Here is a 24,110-nt window from a genome sequence, read left to right on the forward strand (position 1 = left end):
TGTAACAGGTTGAGCTCAGGCAATTGGTTTTCAAAATCCCAGGTGGCTCCAATGGCAGACCACCATTTTCACATTGCAGCTAATTACGTACAAAGCCTACTAAGAGGCTGTAGTTCACAGCCACCACCCACAAGAGTATGATTCAGGGTGTGTTTTCTTAGGACAGGGTGTGTTGGGGTAGAAAATGGCATGGCTGTGAGACCTCATGGCCCCAGAAATGTCTCAAGGCTCAGTGCGTTGTGTGAAATCGCTTCTTGCATGAGGATGAGAACGTGGTACATCTAAGAAACATGTTCTTCAGCTAAGCATGGGAGTTATGAGGTAAGAGCACTTTGGAAAAGCAGCTGAGGAAATAAGAATTGTTCTTGGTATGAGGGAGTTCTTCAAGTGCTCCTGGTTCCTTCTGTGGGGCAGGAAGGGACAAGAGAGCACAAACCAGACCTAAGCTGGTGTACGTGCTCACTGCCACAGTAGAGAGTCACGGCTTTCTCGTGTTGCTTTGGGTGAATTTAACCATGTTTAAGTCATTCTCTAGTGTTAGAAGTTTTTTGCTACGTCAAAATTAAAATTCTTTGTTATGTCAGAAGTTAAAAATGAACTACATTGGCAAAAAAAGGCTGTTTTGAGTAGACACTTTGCTAGGTTTTCATCTCTGGCAGCCAAAATCTTTATCAGCTTCAGGTGAAACCATTTTTCCTTGATCTCTTAATCTGCTTCATTCTTAGCAGCACTCAAGGCACACCACAGTGCCTAATTGTGTTGCACTGATGGTGTGTCTGCCTCTGATTGTTTTGGGCTGAGTTTCTTGGGTGTCAACAGCTCGGATTTGTGATGTCTCCCTGCCACAGAGTGCCACGTAAGACGGTTTTGTTCTGTGCTCGACTGGAAGGCAGGAACTCTTTTTCAGTGTTACATGTTATTTAAGCAGCTTCTACTTTATCAGTATTACTTGGAGAACCTTTCACCCCTTATTGTCCTTGACCTCTCTTCTTTTTTGTCATATAATACATTTTATTTGTAAAATGTACATTAACAAATTTACATAGGTAATGTCTCCATCTCAAATTTGTCTTTACCAATTATTATGTGATAACAACGAACTACTTGTACAAATGGCAGGCATTTGCAGTGACTGTAGAGGAGAAAAATATTAAATAGCTTTAAGAAAATATTGGTGTTGTTTTTCTTGTTGCCTCCAGGAAAGATGAATGGTGAAATACGGCATTTTCTAGATTTTGGCTTTGCAGATGATGTGATACCTGCCCAGTGATGTTACAGCAGTGTGAGGTTGCAACTTGTTATATCAGTGGTAGTATCTGAAACAGGGGCCAGCTTAGGAAGTCTGAAATCTTTAGGCAGGATTTTATGATCTCTGATGGGCACTTGTTATCAGAAAAACACCCCACCACTATAAAAAGTTACAGGTGGTGCCTGGGTGATCTTGATGAATGAAGGGAAGAGATATCTGGAAATGTTGTTTTGGCCTCAGGATTGTTTCTTTACAGAACTCTCCTTTTTAAATGAAAGTTGGTGGGTTTGGGTTTTTTAATTGCTAAAATTGAGGAATATTTTGAGATGATCAAGTAGCAGCAGCCCTTCATTGAAAGACCTTTTTATGGTAGGAAGTTTACATTTGTGGATAACTCTATTAGGAAATCAAATCTGCACAACAGTTTCACAGTGTGTTTTCAAAATAACACCTTAATTGGAAAATAAGTCTAATTAACTCTTTATTATGGATTTCTGTGTTATAAGATCAACAATTCAAAATAGCATCTTTTTTCTTTTTTATAAAAATACTTTATATAATGCTCTTAGGAGTAAATGTAGAGGATTTGTATCTGCATGTATGTGAAATGCATTGGGGTGCTTGTCAGCTCATGTTTGTATTTATACTTTCTCAGAACCTTCCAGTACAGTGTTCTGTTTTCATTTTCTCCTATCTGTCAGAAATCCTTGTCTTTGATTTGAAAGCTTTCCTGCTCTCTTGCTGGGTAGATGTAATGCAATTTTAACAAAATTAATATATTTTTTTAACTGAAACAACTGTTATAAATCTGTAAATGTAAGGAAAACTGGAAAATTAAAATTGTAATCTTCATGCAGATTTCCTACCAATAAGCTTGATTTTTACCATCATAGTAATACGAGTTTATGGTATACAAGTGTATCTTTTAAACAAGCTGCAAGAAATCTGAACATGTAACTCTGTGCATAACCATTCTCGTGAATGGCCAATACCAGGCTTTAGTTTATTTGCAAAAAGGAAATAAATAAAATTCTTTGCTCAAAGGCGTGCCTTCTGTCCTCTGTTTAGCTGCTGAAATATATAGGTACAGTTGTTCTTTTTCTGCAACTTTATCAATGTTATAAAGTCTATAAAAGTTTTCATAGCTTCCACTGCCTCTTATCTCGGAGGGTGTGGTGACCAACCTCTGAACTAACTGTCCTGAAATTAGAAACAGTTGTTCTCAAGTTTCTTAAGTAATTGTAAATATTATGCTAATTTACACTGAATAATCCAAATAGCACATGTTGTTCATAAGATGATGTACAGAACTATATACAGGTTGTCTGTCCTGCATTCTTGAAACCCAAAATGGGTTAATTTAAACCTTCATTGACTCCTTTCTGTGTGTGTCTGTCTCGATAATTTCTGCCTGCATAAAGCCATGAGTGTCATTTGGATGTTTATGGCCAGCATAAGCTCTGCCCATGTGCAGAGTTTCATGTGTAACCCGTACTTTGATTGAGACTCTTCTTTAAAGTTTTCAAATTTGGTTTTTATATATCTTCGCACCTAATACATTGTAACAGAGATACTGGCTAGCTCTGTCTGTTTTTAACCCTTGAGACACATCTCAGTTCTCTCTCAAGAGTCACTGACTAATGAAAACTTAGTTTTCAAGTAAGTCTTGATCTGTTTTAAGCAGATAAAGAGATCTGTGCCCTCCAGCTCACAGAGACGGGTGTGATAAAGTCGGCTCAGAAAACTTGGTTGCACTTCATTTCTCTAATAGCTGTAACAGCCCAGTGCATAAATTCTGAATGCTTGGTATCCACACAGTGCTGTTTACGTTTTTTTGCAGTACAGCAAAGGTAGAAAGTGTGCATTAGAACTGTATAAAAAAATCCAGGACTAAATATTCTGCCCTTTCTTTTACTCTTGTGTTTGTGTTCATGAGGAATCCATCGTTAGTAGGTATCATGCCTGATGGTCAGCAGAGGAGAAAAATCAAACCATCCTGTTACAGTGGTTTTCAGCTGGTATCTGTAGGCTATTATGGTCTCTTGAATACATTTGAAAGACTTACAGAAGCTAACAAAGATCTTACTTTAAAATAGGCTTAAATTCACCATGCAGGGAACGTACCCACTCTCAGAAATGGGATAGTTTAGGAGATCAACATTTAAAGACAGATTAAAAAAGAAAAAAAAGGAATATGGATGCTGTTCAAGTTGTGTTGTTTGTATCAAGTAGAGTATAAAATGTGGCATTTCCATTCTGCATTCTTAATTTTAGGTGTATAATTCATTTTTCTGATAATAATTATGTGGGATTTTTTCATGCTCGGTATTAGTAGGAGCCAGTCTGTCAGAGCAGTGTTTTTAATCAGGTTTTGTTACAGATTTGACAACTGTCCTTTATACTAAGATGACTGTATTATCTGGAGAGGGTGTGGATAAAAATCTGAACTGCCATTTCTGCTGTAGAATGGTGACATTGTTTTGTTCTCTACCTGTAGGAACTTCCAGCCCCTTTGCTTGATGATACCTGTGGAAAGGAATTGGGAGATGAAACAGCAGCTGTTAAGTCTGAGGATTTTCAGGATTCTATGAAAATAGCCTGGCGCTACCAAAATTTACCAAAAATGGAGGTAATCACTATTTCCTGCTTTTTTTCCTCTTGCACTCAAAATGAATTTGAAGAGCAAGTGCTTTTCAGTAGAATGTAGACAACAGAACTGCCAATGGACACTGTTACAGGATTGCTTCCAGAGGGTAAATTATGATACATCACTGTAGTTTTTAATTAAGAAAGGGATGTTGAGACTTTGCAGGAAGTGTAAAACTTAATATGGACAATAATAATTTTAAAATAAAAAACCTTGAAGTGCCATGGGATTTTTTTTTAGTGAGTACTACTAAAATGAGATAGCTTTTCACGAAAGTTTGAAGAATGTGCTCGCTTACAAGGTTTGCCCAAATTTAGTTGTACACAAATCACTTAAGCAGGTTTAATCAACACTACTTACTAGGTCTCTGTAGTGAAAGTACTGTGTTGAAGCAAACTGTTGACCTGCTTATCCATGTGCATAACAACTAAAGTAAGCACTTGAGATTATATCAGCTTCACTGTCACTGGAAACTAATCACTATGCAGGGACAATATAAGAAACAAGCCCAGTGATCAGTCTTTCAGAGTTTACAGTTGTTACTGTTTGTGAATAATCAGTCTCCCGTGGCTGGTGACTTTCTTATTTAATCCCATGGCACAGTCAATCTTTAACAAAATTACAGCATTGTTTTTACTATCCAGAATAAACCCCCTGTTTTGTCTATACATTATAGCCTACATTTGTAAATTCTGGTTTAGGTCTGGTCGTACCTGCCTGGTAAGTTCAGTCTTATTCTTAAAAACATAATTGGAATGTGACAAAATGATCTTACAGGGCTTGACATGTTTGGTTTTCTGTGAAATTGCACAGACATGGCTATATAGTTGTGTCAGAAAAGACTTATATATGGTGACATGCAAAATCCAGCAGCCTCCAGGGTAATCATATAATCTCATCAATTTTATTATTGTGGAGCTTGCTGTGCTACTCTGAGCCATCCCCAAAATAATTTGTCTGCTTTAAAATCTAGCAGAATTCCTTATACACTGATATGGAAACAACTGCACATTGTTAACAAATAGTGTTCTGATGTGCTAACAAAATAGGAAAAAGTATTAAAAAATCCACTTAGATGTGCACTCATGTTCTCTAACTTCACAGAAGTAAACACTTCCACTAATGTAAGATTGCCCAAAAAACCATGATGTACATGTCCTTGATTATTGAAAATTGATTATGCAAGATAGAATAAGATGCTCAGTCTTTTGTTTCCCTTTTTATTGTTGCTTTTTGAATTGGATGCTGATCCTTCTGAATAGCTGAATACAATATTTTTATGTGTGTTAAATTCATTAAAAAACTAAAACATACAAATAAAAGTCTAAATGTCAAACTATCTGTACCTAAAATTCCTCGGGATATTCTAATTAGTGAAAAATTGGTTCCAATATTTTATAATGCGGCTATCATTAAATTTTGATGCTGTGCTAAATTAATTTGATTGGTGAACATATTCCACTGAGGAATAATCTGAGATTGCCTTGCTACACACAACAATACAGTCTATGCTATCATTTAATTAATGACATTGGTTGGGATTTAGTCTTTAAATTGTCTTTTGGTGGAAAAAACCAATGTGGAATAGATGTATTTTGCAAATTGATTGAACTAATATACTGCTGCATTTTCAAAAACTACTGTCAAAAAGTTTCAAGTATGAAAGAGAGAAAATAACTTTGCTATTAGCTAGAGCTCTAAACATGGCAGCAGAAACTTGTCCATCCCTTATCTGGCTATACATGGAGTGAGAATGCAGAGTAAAAGCTGTCTTTGTGGTATCTTTGATGCTTAATTATTATTTCTAAGTAATAACAGATTCAGATTAATAGTTCAGATATTCCCTTTCCACTTATTAGACCCCATGTGGACTAGCTAGGTAACTCTTTTTTGTTCTTATGCAGGGTGTTTATATTAATACTCTTTATAGCTAACACAGATTCTCTGTACACACTGTACATACCTTGTACCTCAGAAAAAGATAGATTTATAAGAAATCTGTCAGAGTACAAGGCCGGAGTGCAATGCTTGATGTGCCTTTGCCAGCTTGTCACTTACATCTGCATCAGAGGTTATTTCACTTAAACTTTTGAGTATATGGAGAGCCTGTTTTGCAATGGAAGACAGTGAGACAGTGTGGGTTTTTCTTTTCCCTTTTTTTTTTTCTTTGAATGAACTGCTTATGTTCTTGGGGCAATATATAAACTGTCACAGCATGAAATCAATTTTCTGCCTTGATTCATCCTAAATCTGAGATTTCTAGCACATTAGTATTGCAATTAGAAACATTAACAGCAGACGGTAGCATAAAAGCAACGCTCTGCTCACTGACAGTTTAGTGCACTTCTCCTTGTGCAAACCAGGAACCCGGGAAAGAACTGGCTCGAGCCTCCAATCCACTGATAAATTTATCAGCTCAAACTTGAGAAAGAGGAGTGGAAGGTCTCTCTGCTTGGCGCTCTCCGTGGTCATTGTGCTAAGGCAGATTATTCATGCTTTCTTGATTCAGGTAGGCCTTTTGCAAGCTTCCCTGCTAAGCCTGGGAATGCCGTACATTGAGGGCTATTCACAGGCCCCTGACACGGAGCGAGCTTTTATTGCGTGGGGGTTTATTGTACCAAATCCCAGTCTCCACCCAGTTTGTAGGCGCTGTGCTCATTCTTTTGAATCCAGAGAGGTTATCACCTACCTTAATCCGTGCAGCAGGGTGGATTAAGGACACCAAATGTGCCTCGGGATTCTCAAAGAGGATCCTGGAAACTTCTTGTTTCTTCTTTTTTTGCTGTCTTTACTGAACTCTATTGGGCCTCAGGAAGGATTTGCATCTGAAATGGGCAACCTGGAGCTTTTCTCAATGAAGACATCAGATCAAAGTTCAGTTAGTCAAGGCCTTTCTAAAACATTAAGGGGGCTTGGAAGTACACAATAAAAAGATGAGCTCTGGCAGAGATTGCAGTAAAAACATTCTGATCTGTAATCCGGATAAAGAATAGATTATAGGCCAAAGAACAACCCCTGTTTAAATTGCTTTCAGAATCCTTGTTTTAAATAAAGTTACATTTTACAATGAAAAATATTTAAATTTTGATAGAATGTTATGTTTTATTGGACTGCCTACTTTAAAAATCAGGTGCCAATGAATAAATTGGAACACTGACTTGGAGAATGTGGTTTTCTGTCTTTTTTCAGTAAAACTGATTTGCCTCTTATGACTAGATATACATAAGCAATTTTGTGGTTTTTTTTTTAATTAAAAACTAATTATTGGTTTTATTAAAAGTTTGGGTTAGTTGGTTATTCTATTGTTTTTGTAGGAAAGATATTGTAGTATTGTTACTATTTATATGTACTGATAACCATCTGGGCCTAACATCTATTAGTCAAATAATTTCAAAATATCTACCCAAAATCAAATCATTCCAATTAATCCTAACAGTTTAATATATTTTTAGTAAACTTATACTTGAATATTGCATATATTATATTGCATATAATAACAACCTAGGGGTTTTTTAACTTTATATGTGGAATTCAAATAATGGGCAGGTTGTATGCTGATCTCCATTAATGTGGTATAAAAATATGCATTCGTTTCCTCTGTTTACTAGCACAACACATTCAAAATCTGTAATTCTTATCCAGGTGTATATTAAATTTGGGGGGTTTTATGATGTTTGATATGCCCAAAATTAAGAGCTGAGGAAAACGTATCTTCATTATGATAAACCATGGCTATTGTGTGTAATGCTCAACCTCTGCCATTTATTCCAATTTTAAGAAATTTAAAGTAGTTTTTAACTATTTCCTATTTTTTAACTTAAGTATATGAAGATACAATGGTTTGGGTTTTATACTGGTCACAAGTAAAGGGAAACATTCTCAAAGTCAACTGAAAATATTTCTGTGGAGCCATATAATTCCCAGAGACTGAAAAATCAGAGAGGTGGAACACATGATGGTCTGCACAGTTCGTGAGTCTGGGCTTTTGAAATTTGGGATCATATGTCTAGAACGTGTGCAAAAATACATTCTTTTAAGTATCTGACTGCACTTTGGTGATGCAGCTTGCAATAGTAAGGGTTGAATTCTGTGTGAAAAATTCACATTCAAGAATGTCCACAGGGGAACAAAAACTTAGTAGTAAATATTATAATGTTTTTCTATTTGAAGCTTTTACTTAAACTGAATGGGAAAAGCCACAGAGATTTCTTTCAAGTGTATTGCTCGTTAATTATTTTCTTTTGACAGATAATAATTGAATGGGTTATTGTAATCAGTATCGTTGTTTCCACAGGCCAGCCCAACACCATATACAAAGTTTGGCCATTATTATGATATTTCTAAGAAAATGTCTCCAGAACTGATCCAGTCCATAACATGGCACAGCTTTTACCTTCACGAAGAACTGTCTTCGCAGCCTAAAATGAAAACATGGTAAGTTGACATGTGTTTAGATTTTTGTCTTCCTATTGGTGGCAAAGGATATTTTTGCATCTACTCTTTGCTGGGCAAAACCTTGCAGCCACACACAGCTCAGAAGCATCTCAGCTGTGGCCTCACATCAGTGCTCCATGGCAGGAGTGGCCAGACAGCTCCCTGTTCCGACTCCTCGGCTGCGGGAGGAAGCGAGTTGGCAGCGCCAATTAAGGCAGACATTACTAGGACAGCCTAGGACACAGCTGCATGTTCAGTCCAGCCCTACTGACAGCTGAGTGTGGGGACTGGGGAGAACTATTCCTGTCTGTCTGAGAACTGCTCCCTGAGCACCAGCAGCTCTCCGGGATGTGCGTGTCAGGTGGCGATCAGTCGTAGGAAGATATCCGTGTGGTTTTTAGGGCTAAGGAGACAGGCCATCCTTGACCTACATAGCTTAGAATGCTATATCAGATTAGTTGATTGTGTGCTTTTTACTTCTTACATCCTGCAGCTTCACCCAAGGAAAATACAAATTGCTGTGAATAAAATTACAATCGCTAATTGTGTCTTACGAAACGTCTCCTATTGAAACTCTCCTCTGAATGCATAACTTATTATGTTTATGTTTATCAGTAGGGAATTAAGGAAGCCCAAGAGAAAGAGTGACAGTAGCTGAGACTCATACTAGCCTGCAGACACACATCCATTGTATCTTTCTTGGAGACATTTCAAGTCAAACATGAAGGATGGGCTAGAAATTTGTTTGTCCAGCCCAGTCACTTAATTTATATAATACCTGCTTTTATAGATCCCAGTGCATATGGCCAGCTCCTGGAAGCAGTAGTATGGTGTCCTTCCTTGTGACTGATTTGCATTGAATATATCAATATATAATACATCAAATATAAAACCTCGGACTTATGAAAGAAGAAAGAAGCACAGTATGAGGCACCTTTCTTGGAGCTGTAGAAAAGCAAAAACCAAATCTCTCTGTAATTTGTTTGTGTTACATGATCAAGTGTCACTGCTTTGTAAAGTAAATTCTTGTGATGTTGTAAAAAAAAAAAATCCACACTTTTAGGAGAAGGAAGAAAAATTATATTTTATTTTTTATATAGTAAATATTTGAACAAACTTTGTTTATATATTATGTATAATTTTTTTTTTTAGTAGCAGAGCAATAGAGGAGAGACACAAGAATAGCTGACAGGTTGCAAGTGTTGCTATTGTTACTGAGCAATTTAACTCCCTTTCTGTCTTTTCTCTAGCAAACTAGAATGTCTCATGGCTCTGGGCTTAAGTCCGCTGACTGTATGGCTGTCAAGTATTTTTTCATTTTACATTAAAATCAAATTAACTCATAAGTAGAGTATAGAAAATGGATTTTAACTTTTATGCATTTGATTTTATAAGCCTTGCTTAATGCTGGTTATTGGCCTGGTGTGCTAGCCTGATAAAAACTCATCATTCTTTCTATATGGATTCTACTCTTATTTTTAGATTTCATCTAACAGAAAGATTGGATTTATTTAGTTTTCATGGTAAATTGGTTAAAGCACAGAGTGATGGGGTGAGGAAGGTGATCAAATACAGCTGGACTTTGGAAGTTTTATCTCATTTTCCTCTCCCTGCTCCCTCAACATGGGTCTTCTTCAGGAAACCTCTCCTGAGGAAATGAAGGAATTGTATTGCTGGGAGTAAAGGCAGGTACCAAAGTAACAGACAACCACCATTCTAAACATCATTCTTAGACCAGAAGGCAGTGTGATAAGGGACAGGGAGGAATAAAGAGCACATTGGGAATAGTGAACTCTTGGAAACCTGTGAGAACTGTAAAGAGTTATGTACATCTCTTTCTTTACAGTAGCTCTTATGTCTTCTGACTTTATCATCTTCCCTGACCACAAACAGTGGTGGGTTTGGATTCCCTGTGCACAAGGTTGGAAGAAGAATTTTTCAGAATTACAACCTCTGAAATGAAGCTCAAAAAGAAGAATGGAAGTTCTTGGAGGGATGGAAGCAGAGTTCTGAAGCATTTTAAAAACTGACATAGAGGGGGTATAACTGTGCTTTCTGCAGTGAACTGTAGCAGTGGAAATACAGGCTGGAAGTAAGGAGATGTTTTCCTAATGATTTACACAAGAAGTTGCCTTGCAGATGTGGGTTGGGAGTATTTTAGAATCTCCATGACTGAAAATGTCTCAGGACAAGTTAGGTCAGACCTATTGAGGTCCTTTTCATCCCTATATTTATGATTCTTTAATACACATTAGTCATGATGTATTAAATCCAATACCAAGTACTGATGTTATCAGTTATTTCACTGCTGTCAAAAAGTTCATGCTTTTACAGAAACTCAGGAGATTGGACAGGGCTTATTTACAAATATTCTGACGAAATTCTGAAGGAAGCATTCTTTTTCTCAGGGAGTGAAAACAAGCTCAAAATCCTCTCAGGATGATTTAATTAAAGAAAGTTTATTAAGAGGAGGAGGGAAGGGACATTATTTTGCTGGAATTACTGTTTAGAAAATTAATTGAATGCTTTTGGCTTTTAAATCCAGCTTCAATATATCATGGAATAGTAAAAACTTCTGTTCTTTTGATTAACCAGACAATGATTTCAAAGAAAGCAATGCTATAGTCACAGTTAACCCTTCCAAGAGAAATCAGCAATTTTTATCAGGCCTGATCTTGGATTACCTGAAGGTCCTACTGAGAGCTTGAACCCTATTATTTTGTGTTACAGTGAACTGGGAGCATGGCCATGGCTGGTTAACCTGCCTCCTCTTAGAGCAGATAATTTCATAAGCATGTGGTTCTCAGGCTATGGTTAGATGCATAGCCAAAAAAAAAGACTTGTTGACATAATGCTGATTACTTATATAGCACTGCAAAATCTCTGTAATCTCTTAGGCTGACAGTACCTCAAAAAAGGACAGACAGCCTGAAAGGAAATAAGAAAAAGTTACAAAAATTACTTGAGGTTCAGAAAAATCTCTAAAAGTATGATTTTCTTTCAATTTAATTTATCAAAAGAAGATTGACAGAAAACCTATTAACACTAGAAGCTGACACATCCTTCAAAAAATGAGATATTTTTAAGAAAGGGGATTGATATAATTTACATTAGTAGGCTGTATATTATGAGATGTTTGCAAAAGATTTCATAACTTTCTAAAGGGTATACTTTGCAAGATATGTATCAGTAAAGACATTTCTGAATGAAATTTTTTCCTAAATTGTGTGGGCTTGCAGACCAAAGTCAGTGGTGTGTTGTGGGTTTTTTAAAATCTAAGAATGTTTTGCTTTTGTCACCGAGGCAGAGTTTGAGGAGGAAGTGGAAACTAACAATTTTGCCTAGTTTATAGCTTTGCATAAGTAAATGATATTGTTGTTGAGGAATGATGCCTCTTTATAGTCTCAGAAGTTGCAAAAAATTGGGAATTAACTGGCAAAAAGAAGAGAAACTTTTCCTTCTTTTCAAAATGTTTCCACATTAGTTTAGCTAGCATGTTCCATTCTAAATACTTGTTATGTTGTAAAGCACATCATGGTTTAAGCTGAGGCTGAAATAAATTGTTATTTTCCTATAATTTTATAGTTCTATAACTACAACCATTGAAGAGGCACCTTGTATTAGGTGATCATCATGGAAACCATACCTAACCAAATACACACATTCTACATCAAGGTCATGAGCAATGACAGGCTAGTAATTGTAAATAAAAATTTTAGAAGCTCAGTACACTTTTTATTGCACCTTTTTTGATTAATTATTAATTATAGTACCTACTGATGTGAGCAAGGCGTTCCCTGAGAGGTGCCCTATTTGGATGGGGTTTGTTTCTGTTTTCCTGATGGAGACCTGCTACTTTTGTATGTAAATAATGTTCCTTTTTTTTACTTTTGCCTTTCCTTTTGAGTTAGGGGGTGACTAGCTTTGGAGGACCTTAGATTTCATGTTTCCTCCTTGAAATTTGGAACACTTCTCCTTCCCCACCCTCCTTTTCTTTGGGAAGGGGTGGGGAGCAAGAAGAACAATCCCTTGCTTTCGTTTCCTTTCCCTACTCTGGGATGTAATAACAGATTATGCAGTTACAGCAGAAAATATACAAGAAAAGTAATGTACCTTCCTGTGTACCTGCCTTTCTTATACAGCTTATGCTCTCCTGTCAGAAACAGTGAACATATATTTTACAATCCTGGAAAAATGATGCTGCATCTTTTAGTAAGCAAGGTCCTTTGTCGTAAAATTTTGTGCATAAGAACCATTTAAGAACTTTTTGTTAAAAAAAGTACCAAATCATCCTTGTTCTTCTAATTCCCTAGCTTCACATTAAGAAACCTATTTTATTTAAACTGTTCTTCAGTGAGCGAACTGTCTCTGTAATTGTAGCCAGTGTCTACTGTGAGATAGTTACGGTGATTCCCTTGCAGGATCAGAGATGTGGAGATTTTATATGGGCCAGAAATTCTTGGCCCCTTTGAGAAATCATGTATATTTATACATATGGCTCTCTTCCTATCCACACAAGCACTTGGCTTCTTTATGGACTTGGAAAGAAAAGTGTTTGAGTGATTAGACAAATCTGACCTTTTACTTTGCAGTTAAGGATCAGTTTTGGAGATTATCAACATCATTTGTTCACCTTAAAGTTGGATCATTCTTGTCTTTCCTGTGTTTTCACACACGTGTGTGTATCTGTTCTTTGATGGAGTGCTGTGTTTGCTCTCCTTTCTGTAGTTCTGATACCTGGTGGCTAAATTACATTACAGAGTCCCCTTTTGGATAATCACTCAAGATGGATAGAAGTTCACTTCCCCGTGATAAGCATTAATTGAAAACAGATTGTGAAGTCGGCTCTCCTAAAGGAAGTAGTGAATGGGATTGGGTGTTTGGTGCCAAAAGAAGGCAGAAACTCCTCTTTCTTATCTCATTTTTTATGTTGGGGAAGGGCAGTTATGTCCTGGTGTTAATGCTGGGACCGGGCTAACAGGGTTGTGTGACTGACAGCAACTGTTTTCCGGTTGCTGTTGCCAGGATGTCGTGGTGTCCTTTTTGTTGCCTTGCTAAAGCTGGTCCTTAACAGGAAGGCAGAAATATCCCCTCTGGTAATTCTCTGCATCACAGACAAGAATTATTTTCTATCTCTTTACATCTATTCTCATTCTTCCTTTGCAGTTACCAAAAGAGAAGGTTTGATAATCCAAGGACCTAAAATAATTAAGCTGTAATACTGCTAAGTTTTACCTTAAGAATGTATGTGCTTTTGAAAAAGAATAAATTTATCTGGACTCTAGATTTACCAATAAATTTAGATAAAACAGGTTGGACTGTCTTGCCTAATGGTGTCTCCTTATACACAATAAGGCTATTTGTCATATCCTTGATAACCTAACCTTTGTTAACTGCTTGGAAACTATCAACAGAGAAGTCAGAGGCTTTGTTGTAACCAGGATACCTTCTTGCCAGCTCCTGCTTTATCCATTACTAAATTGCTAAACAAAAAAAGAGTAAAGAAGGAATTGTTTAAACTCATTATCAGAATTAAATGGTGTTTAGTAACAAAGCCAAAAAAAGACTAGAAATAAGAAAATAAGATGTATCTTATTTCTTTTCTTAAATATTATGACAAACATTGTCAGAAGGGTAATGCAACTTGTTTATAAAAATAGTGTTTCCTCAATATTTTTCATGTTCTTATTTACATAGCTTGGTTCAAATTCAAGTAAACCATTAATATTTTAGCAAGAGGTAGAAAAGCACCTGCTTTTACATTTTTTAAAAATCTATACACAATGCATTATCATTTTTAATTTTTCCTTTGCTGCAAATCTTTTTCTGATGGATTAACTGAGGATCTATCTTATTTGTTTGTTTTAATTTGGGGACCCTTTAATCCTGCTAAGTGCTTTAGTTATTTTATTTTTTTATCCACTAACTTTTAAAAGCAAGGACTTTTTGTGTGTGTGTGTTGTGATAATGTGAAGACACAGAGAGAGAAGACATTTTGGCTACCCTGGGGGCTAAAGTTTACCCTGTAAACTGGCACCTGCCAGGCAGGATAGGTATTATAACATTTAATAGCCATTCCTTTTGCACCCAACACTAGGAAAGTAATGGACTTCAAAAGTTAACCTTTCCTGTCTGAGATGCTCTTTTTTTGTATAGCAAGGCAGACTTCACACATTGAATATCATGTTGAGATTATGTATTCCAGTTAATTTTCAGCTCTGAATTTCATAAAGGGTATTATATTATTAAGGTACATCAGTTTAACCAGTAGTTTTCTGGGGTACTAAATCTGGAAAAAATAAATGGAATTTAAATTGGAGACTCTTCTTTGTGATTATATGTGAGAAAGGTCATCTCAATGTTTTCTGACATTGAGTATTTCAAAACTTGAAATTATTATGACCATATCACTTTTTTGGTTGTAGATGTTTATAACTCAAATGTATCAGGGACTGGTTTTGACTTGATACTGTTTTCTTCAAGGAAATATAGAATTTTGAGTTGAAGCAATGGTGTATAAGACAGATCATTGTAACTCTTACATGTTTCTCAGGAAGTTGTCTCCTCTCCTGTGCAAAGGATGCAAGCAAGTTTGAGTTTCTTTAGGTATTAATTAGTAAAATGCATTTGGATAACAGTCTTGCCTCTTATTAAAGTGATGGGAATAGTGTCATTAACATTTGGACCCTGTAATCTTTCAGAGTTCCTTCCAACCTGGGCTGTTATCAGACCAGACATACAAAAAATCAGAGCAATTAGAATGTTTTTAGAGGCAAAATTTTCCAGATAACCTGTCATATTTCCCCAGGAGTACACAAGAAGGTTTGAGTCCACAACCCTTGGTGGTAATTAGTGAGACTTAAAGGAAATGTCGAAGCTAGAAAAGATAGAAGGACTTAAGCTCTCAACTGCAGTAAGGAACCTATATCAAACCCAACCCTCCAAGCCAGAGTTCTCTGTGAGATTTAAGAAAACAGTATGTTTCTTTTAAAAGTGAACAGCTGCCTTGCTTTTTAAAAGTGAAGATTAGGACTCTCTGTCCTTTGTATGTGTTAGCCTGGAAAGTGGAGAGCACAGGTGGGATGGATAACTGAAGTGTTTGGATGTGAGGATCTGGACCTTCAAAGTCTTTGACAAGATGGTTTGCTGAACCTTCCTTTGGTTTTAAGTCTGCTTAACTCCATTTTTAACCACCAGTTTGTGTTTGTCTATTTGCACTTTATCTTTTCTAAATACCCCATAAAATCAATGCTGCCTCACAATTTTGCTGTCACACCAACAAAGCAGTGAAAATGTATGAAAGTTTTCATAGAAAGTCAGCTCTTCATCAGGGCATTGATTGAGTATGCTTGGGAAAACAATTGGGGAGATCTTTGACAGTTACAGAAGATTAGTTCTGTGCTGTAATGGTTTCAACTTTAAGTTGATACGTTAAATCATTAATCTGCTAGATGTAAGCGAGCCTGACATAATTAAGTTATCTTAATCCCTAGAGATTTCAGCTTTCACTGAATGTCTGAGCACTGAACTAGTTAACACGAAGCAATCACAACTGCTTATAGTGTCAACTTTATTCAGGGAGTTTGGTGGGGTTTTTTTCCTTCTCTGACACTTTTTTCCATGAGACACTTGCACTGAAAGCTGCATCTGCTTATATTTATTTTTTTATACAGCTGTTAGAGATGTATAGGAGAATATTAAAATGTGTAACTAAACTCTTTCTTCTTACCAACAGTAATATGAACGGTGCTTATGTGAGACTGCTTCAGTCCCTTCAGAGGATCATTTCCCAGGGAGGGTTTGATGGCTCAGATCCCCAGGTACCCTCATACTCTTCCATCATCCTGTAACTAATGTTTTGTGGATTTTCAGGGGTGGCACAAGAAGGTCTTGGACAAATTAACAAGGAACAAACTGTTTCCAAGCATTGCTAAAGTCAACAAGCCAAACAAATAGTGTTGTTCGTATTTTAATGTGGGTTTGGAGGTTTTACCTGTTAAAGATATGCAGACCATGTAAGAAGGCATTAGCAAAATGCATATTCTGTGCAATTAGCTAATAAATGGATGGCCAAATGTAATGTGATTAAGAAAAACACATTTTCCCCTACAGTTTTTTTTTTTTCGAATTATTGCTTTAGCAAAATGTGCTCAAGACCTTCGAGGCCGAACATTTATTCTTAAACTTTCAGATTTTTTCAGTGTTGTTTTAAACTGGAATGGAGTTAATTTTTTAATGAATTAAATGGTGGCATCTTCATGTAGTGAGGACTGAAACACAAGTAAAGAAATAAGAATGCTGTTTCAACTTACAAATCAAACCAACTTACCAGACTTCTAAAGATCTCTGGTCTCTCCATAAATCGTACTGTCGGTAATCAAAAACATTTTAAGTGTAACAATATAGGCTGAAAGCCCTTTTCTAATATGAACAGGGCCTTATAAGTTATTCTTTGTCATACTCGGTGAGTCCTTTGGAGTTGTTGGAAATAAAATAATAATTTTTTATATGTTGATGTTTAATTGATAATTGCAGTTGTTCAATAGAAATGTTACTAGAGCAGAAATCAATTTGTATAGATTCTGGAGAACCTGAAAGAATTTAATACAAGACTGTGTACTATTACCAGTCTCATATCTTAGAAATCATATTTTTCAGGGAGGATAATGTTGGAAAAGATGTTTTTGTGTCTGACAGTATGTTTTAGAAGCATTACCTGCACAGACCGCTCGTGTGTAAATTTAGGTTATTTGTGCTCGGCGTTCCGTCTCTGCAGAGATTTCTGGGAGAGCTTTCCTTCCCTTTGGTGGCAGTGCCAGTCTGGAGAAGGAAATTGGTCCCTGACAGGCCCCTCTCCCCACTCGCTGTGGTAGCCATGGCAACAGCCGTGTGTGTCATCCTCCTGTAGGCAGAGATGCTCCTCCTGCTCGGTGACAGGTCCTGTGGAAGCCCGAGAGCTTGTTGGCTGCAAAGAGCAGCCCTGAGTATGAAACAACACCCTGCCAACCTTCAGCCAGCAAACAGCCTCCTACTGGAGAGATTAGGCTGTTGTTTCTCATTTTGCTTTTTATATTCTTGGTTTTTTATATTTTTCCTGTTTATTTGTATTTTTATATTCTGGGGGTTTTTCCATGAGAAAGGAAACGAAGGTTGTTCGGAGCCAATATTTGGGTGTTTTTCGCTTGCAAGTAGGGGAAAAAATTAAACATCACAGGTCATTATTTTCTGTGCTTGTTGTTGGTTGTTTCAAAACATCTTACAGTGTCAGTAAAGCAGAACCAGAACTTTAACTGAGATGAATTTAGAAGTATGCGTTTGCTAAATGACGGATTGAAGTTTCCAAGGTGAAGCTTTGAAAGTTAGAAAAGTCCTTTTTTCAGGCCAGTTTATTGATTTAGAAAGCCATTAGCACTTGTGTAGTTCCTTCTGTTTCAAGGGAGGTAATGCATATGATTTCCTGGAGTGGTTTCTATTACCTTCTTGTAAGATTCCACCCTTCCCCAAGCATCATCTTTCTTTGTACCCTCAAACTTTGTACACTGAGAGGCCTTGTATAATATACACTTATTGAAAATATATCCAGGGTTGAATGTAGTTAAGACCCAGAACACACCTTGGATCTTTTTATCTGCTAAATTTATGAGCAGTTCACCTCTCTGCTGCTTCATACCCTCTTCTATTTCCTGAGCCTTTAGAAGTACTCTTTAAGTAGACAGATATGAAGATTGTAGTATAAGGACCAGCCTGGATTCTTCTGGACCTGTGTCCTTCCCTATATATAATAATTAAAACTTTTAAAAAGTCTGTGCCTGTTTCTCCCTTGTACCCCCAAATAATCCTCTACCTGACTGGTAAAACTTTCAGATATTTTTGGCTATTTTCACATCAGTGTGACAAAGATACTTAGATTTACTACTCTTTTATTTGAAGAGGGTTCTGAAGAAGAGTGAGAATGGAACTCAACCCAGCAGAGATGGTTTGACACAATTAGAAAAATTAATGAATACTACTGTTAGAAGTTTAGTAGATCTCTGATAAAATGGCCAGGCATCTCTAGGACCTGGAATGGTCAGTTAACAGTAGTTTTATAGAACCATCTGCAGTTGGCCTTCATAGATTCATATATTTTGACTGTCCTGCATGGCTTTGTGGACCTTAGGACAATAATTCCTGTTTGGATACAGAGAAGTTTGGTTGAAGTTGACCAAAGCACTGACCTGTTAGTTCACACTGACTGGAACTGTTGCTGAGGTCTGTTTGGAAATTCAAAGAGTCTGGATAACCTGTAAAATACAAATAAAAGCATCAGGTTTACATCCTTTCTAAGGCCCCCTAGTAATGCTTTGCTGCTGATCATTGAGTTTGGATCCTTTATAAATTGATCATGGCTTTAAGTTATAAGGAATAGTATTTGTTTGTTTCAGAATATTTTGGGGTTTTCATGTTTGACAACAGAGCTTTCATAGGCAATTATATTTCCTTAACAATTCTTTCATATACTTTGGAGTTCAAGTTGGGTGGCTTTCAGGGCAATAAAGTTGGGGGCATTGGTTTTTTGTTTGTTTGGAGTTGTTTTTTTTTTAATTCTTCATAATCAGAATCCTTGCTGCCAAATCGATCAGTGTTACAAAAATTACATGAAAAAAGTAAAAAAATAATCAGAACTTCCAAACTAGTGGACGTATAAAAGATCTAGTGGTATATCTAAAAAAATGTTATCCTAGTCTTTACATTAGACTTGGTATAGAATATTAGACTTACTCTTTTCCTATATTTCAGTTATGGAATAAAGTGCTTGTCAGGGCCTCGTGGGCTTGACAGAATTATACTGGTAGAAGTTCCATTACTGGCCAAAATAAATACGTCTGATATTTTCTGGTGTTTGAATAGCTTTATCTTTTACTACTCTTATGATCTGATGTTGGGAAACAAGCATCTGTCATCCTTTATCCAGTAAGAGAACTGTTTTTTTCCTCTTTTTGTATGTTGTTCTTATGGATGTTCTTCATAGGAAAAAATGTTTTTCTCATAAAAGAAGTTTCTGTAAGTTTTATGCGTGTTTGCTCTGAAATTTTGAAATACTGTGACACTCTCTGTGACTGATCATTATCTATGATATCTGGATAAAACAGTTTTCTTAGATGCCTGGTTTTGTCCTATTGCTTAAATGCACATCAAGAATTGCCTGAATCTACTCTAATTAGAAGCAATTGAAGAATATTACACTAGCTTCTATTTTTCCTGTTCTTTTTTAAAACTCTGAACATCCAAGCCTAGAAAATACCATACAGAGAAGTCAGATTGTGTCACATTATCCTGTGCTGTTGTCCTGATCTTCACACAGTAGTATAAAAAGTTAACTTTTCATAACTAAAGCCTAAAATCCTGCAAAGACCGAGACTAAAGAATCTGCCAGAGTTAAAACACAGATTGCTTTCACAGAGATTTCAAATGAATTGGCAGATCAGCTCACTGTGTAAGACAGATAAGTGGGATAAATGCAGAGCCATGTGGAATTAACTGTGTCTCACAACTCAGGCTCTGTCTACCCAATATGGATATGGAAGTGTTTGGAAGAGTAGCCTCTTGTCTTGTCAAAACCTTTCCTCTGGATTGCCAGAGCAGCTGTGCAGCGTTCTGTGCTTGATAGTTGCTGTTTATTCCAGCTGTTAGGAGTCAATATCTACACTTTATCAAAACCTTTTTCTGTAGCAAAAATTACCAGAAAGCTTTTGTTTATCAAAACTAGTATTTTTATATATGTGTGTGTGTTTATATAATTTTAAAAAACTGGCATTTAAGTATGAACCCTGAACTCTAGAAATGTTTCTCTGATCACCTTGTACAGGAAGTCTTCCAACAAGGGAGCTTATTGTCTCTCTCTCAGCTGTTTATAGCAAATAAACCTAAAATCCTTCTCAAAGATCACCAGGAAAGGTCACATCAAATAAGCAGAAATGGCATTTGTCATCACAAGAGATAACATTTTACTTTGCATAAATAGATTATAACTCTGGCTTCATAATGTGTCCCTTCAGAAAAGGAGCTGTATCCCACAGCCCCTGCTGCCTCTGTTGGGTGTTCTTCTGCCACTGCACTGCAGAGAAGCCAACAGGCTTTAGGTGGGTAACACAAGGAGATGTTTAGGATTTTATGTGTCACAACAGCTTAGATTCCAGTGCCCAGTAGGTAACTAAAGCAGACCCAGAAACACTCATGGCAAGGGCTTTCAGAAAGGTGTGGTCCTTAAGAGACAATCTGCTGATGTCCCCCTCGGACTCTGTTCCTGCACAGCTGTGAGAACAGCTTCCTTCATCAGCTGGAAGGAGTAATGTAGAAGGTCCTTACCTTCTAAGACAGTGAAAGGCCCGTGCAGTGGTGAGCTGAGGCACTGACCTGGGTCATTTGGAGGCAGCAGAATGAGTGAAACCGAAGCAAACACTCAGACTAGTCAGGTTATGGGAGTAACGCAGCAGAAAGGTGAACATAGAGGGAAAAGTTGTGTTTGAGTCCTCTCAGGCACTTGCAACAGGCTAGTTTAGAACTGGGAGAAAATACTCTGTTGCATGTTTTTTAAGGCAGTGACAGAGGAGAGAAAGGATATCAAAAGTCATAGTGTTACTTGATTTTGTGTCAGAATATACTTGCATTTAACTGGTTAAAAAAAATGCAAATTAGTAGTTTTCGGTGTTACCATTCTGTCTCTTACGTTTGTGCTTTCTTGTCTGACATAGCAGGGTATCCAGTCAGTGAAAAAAATGCCATTCAATTTGTAGTTTTTGTAAGGGGAACTGAGATTAAGCTATGATTACGCAAACTATGCAGTTATTATGGATATGCATTCTAGAAATTGTATTCCTCCTAATGTTTAAAAAATAACAAATGACTCTTTTTTTTTTTCTTTTCCAATAGAAAAAACAAAAGAATGTTTTGAGGATAGGAATTCAGGGTCTGGGTTCCCCGTTGTGGGGTGATGACATTTGTTGCAGTGATACTCCTGAAGATGTTCATAGCCTTACAAAATTCCTTTATGTTCTCCGTGGCCTCCTCAGGAAATCTTTGTCAGCCTGCATCATCACAGTTCCAGCTCACCTTATCCAGGTAGGAATGCTGCTTTTGCTGTATTTCATAGCTTAACACAGCAGTTAACCATAACTTTTAAGTTTATGATAAGACAACAAATGCAGTTTTGGACGTTTCTAGAAGTCTTTCTGTTCAAAGTTGAAATTAAAATATATGTTCTGCTTTTGTGGGACATCCGCGCTGCAAAATCTACAAAGACCTAAGTGTAGAATAATCTTAAATACAGTTATGCCATATGTGAGTCTTAATCCTCTTTTGAAAAACTGTCAGAATTTCAGAAACTGTAGAAAGGTAAGAAAATACTGATAGTCATCTCTTTTTTAGTTATTTTTTACAACATCTCTAGGCGCTTTTCCAGTGCCTTCAGAATGCTGTTTGGAGTTTCAATACAAGACTTTTCAGTCCACTGTCTTCACCTGTCATGCTCATTATGTTGATGTGTGATCTTGTTTTTAAAGTCAGGAATTGAAAGGTATGGATTTACTCTATAGTTCCAGTATCCCCTTGTACTGGGACCAGGAGCAAACCAGTTATGGTGTCAGAGTAATTTTCCCAACAATCATAAGGAGCTTGTAGCACCTTTCCTGAGAGTATGTGGAGACCTAAATGTATCTTCTGAAAATAAACTTTTTTAGCAAAAGGAAAAATGTAGGTGGTCTTTTGTTCTGCGAGTGGTAATGTAACTCAGAAAAGCAAAATTATTATTCACAATGAACAGAGAACCTATAATTTTAGGTATTTGATTTAATTATAGGAAAAATGTACTGGGTAAAACCTCATATTATGCAAAATGTTTTCATAGTAGGTGAGTTTATCAACAGATTAAATCCTGTCTTGGGTAAGTACACGACTCACATGTATTGGATTTTGTTAAAGGTGTTTGAATACCTGCAAATGTTATTTATCCAGATACCCTGTGCACTTACTGCTTCAAGAATGAAGAAACTCTATTTTCTAGTTTTACCATTGTAGTGAAAAGTGTATGAATATTCCTCTTGCAGTGCATACCTCCACCTCCTTATTTTTAAATATTAGGTGACAGTTTGCCTTTATAAAGAGTGACACTTAAATTTAATGCAATGAATAGAATTTGTGAATGTAAAAGCACCATCCTAGATTTTGCCCATTGGAATTGCCTCTCTATGATTGGGACATACCTCTCATTCATTGTACTCTTCTTTATCTGTCATTTCAGTAACGGGTATGTTCATATTTTAGAGGAATCCAGAAATGTCTCTAAGAAAAAAAGTGAAGAGTGAAGTTTTTTTTGTTTGTTTCAAAGTTACCTGGGAAGTTGATTTTTGGTTTTTGGTTTGTAAATCCCATGTAAAGCCATTCCCAGGGAGTAAGGAGTGAAATTACACATTGCATTTTTTAATCGCTGATTTTTTGATTTTAATAAAACCGTTTTGACAGGAAGTGCTGGAATATTCTAAATTTAAAAAAAAAAAAAAAAAAAGATTATTTAGAGAATCTTTGCTCAGCATTAATTTTTTTTTTTTTAAAATCACGAAGCTCGGCGTATCCTTCTTTGAGCGCTACACCGCGGAGAGAAAAACTGTCATTAGGAGGAGCAAAGCTGCTGAGGGTTCCTTATACCCCACATTACTCAGTTCCCAGAGCCCTGCTGTGTAGTTGTTCCACTCTCCAAGAAGCCTGTTAAAGAGCCCCTGAGAGCATGTGTACAGCCCTCCATGTTAATAGTTAATTGGTGAGGATGGCGAGATGAGAGGACAGCCGAACATGTGGTCTCTCAGGCTCAAGCCGGAGCCAGACCTTTAGTTATAATAACAGCAGCTGCTCACATTCTCACAACCCAGCTACTCACCATTCTGTTGCTGAGGTTTCTCACTGGATTAAAAAAAAAAAAAAAAAAAGTGAAGGAAATATCTTTTCTTTCCAAGAGAATAAGAGAGAGGGACTTTTTTTTTTTTCTTTTTTTCTCCCAAGTGCCTTTCTGTATATGTATTTAATTTGATGGGAGTATGTTCCAGCATATGCTTTCTCTGTTGAATCTTAAAGTCAGTACACTAAAGCCAGAGAAAATGCACATAATTTTTCTGAAGATACAGTAAATTCCACATTCTTCCCTGAACTACTGTTGCTGTATTTCCTACATTAGCTTTTGGCTCCTGACTGAAGTAACTGGGTGATCTACAAGTAAATTCTTCACATGTGTAATTTCCACGAAGGACATGGAAGCTCAAAATCACATTTAATCAAAGTTTTGTCTGCATGACGTGTACAGAAAAATAGTTTCAGTTTTACCTGCTTTGTCATGAACAAGTAGATTTTTGGTAGTGACTCATACCACATCTTGTCTCTGTCAGCCCCCAGTACTGGTTAGTCCAGTGAAGAAGAAATAAAACTCACAATTGGTGGTACTGATTTGATTTCTTTTCTGTATTTTTCCAAATAGTTTGCATGTAGTAATGTGGCAGGGAGCTCCACAAATTAAATCTGCCCAGTTTCTCTCTTTTTTCAGAACATTTAATTGTGTCTTTACTTTTCATATATTGTATCTTTGTTCTTGGCTGATAGCACATTAAAATAATCCTCCCTATTTTATATTTTTTGTATTCTGATTTGTATTTTTTCTCATGTTGCCTTCTTACTCTGTTTTAAAACAGTCACTTTGCCTTGTTTCAGTAACATGATACAGTAATGCCATTATTGTTTGTTTACTTTTCCTACATT

General features: G+C 36.6%; 1 protein-coding gene across 1 annotated transcript in view; it reads left to right on the plus strand.

Annotated features, from left to right (window-relative positions):
- Window positions 1–24,110, plus strand: part of ELP4 (elongator acetyltransferase complex subunit 4) — a 140,848-nt gene that overhangs the window by 23,233 nt on the left and 93,505 nt on the right. Inside the window, 4 exon segments of the mRNA XM_032691814.1 lie at window positions 3,747–3,878; window positions 8,191–8,330; window positions 16,066–16,150; window positions 21,243–21,431. Coding sequence (XP_032547705.1) covers window positions 3,747–3,878; window positions 8,191–8,330; window positions 16,066–16,150; window positions 21,243–21,431 — 546 coding nt within the window.

This window comes from Chiroxiphia lanceolata, chromosome 6 (assembly GCF_009829145.1).
Source record: "Chiroxiphia lanceolata isolate bChiLan1 chromosome 6, bChiLan1.pri, whole genome shotgun sequence".
Taxonomy (NCBI): domain Eukaryota; kingdom Metazoa; phylum Chordata; class Aves; order Passeriformes; family Pipridae; genus Chiroxiphia; species Chiroxiphia lanceolata.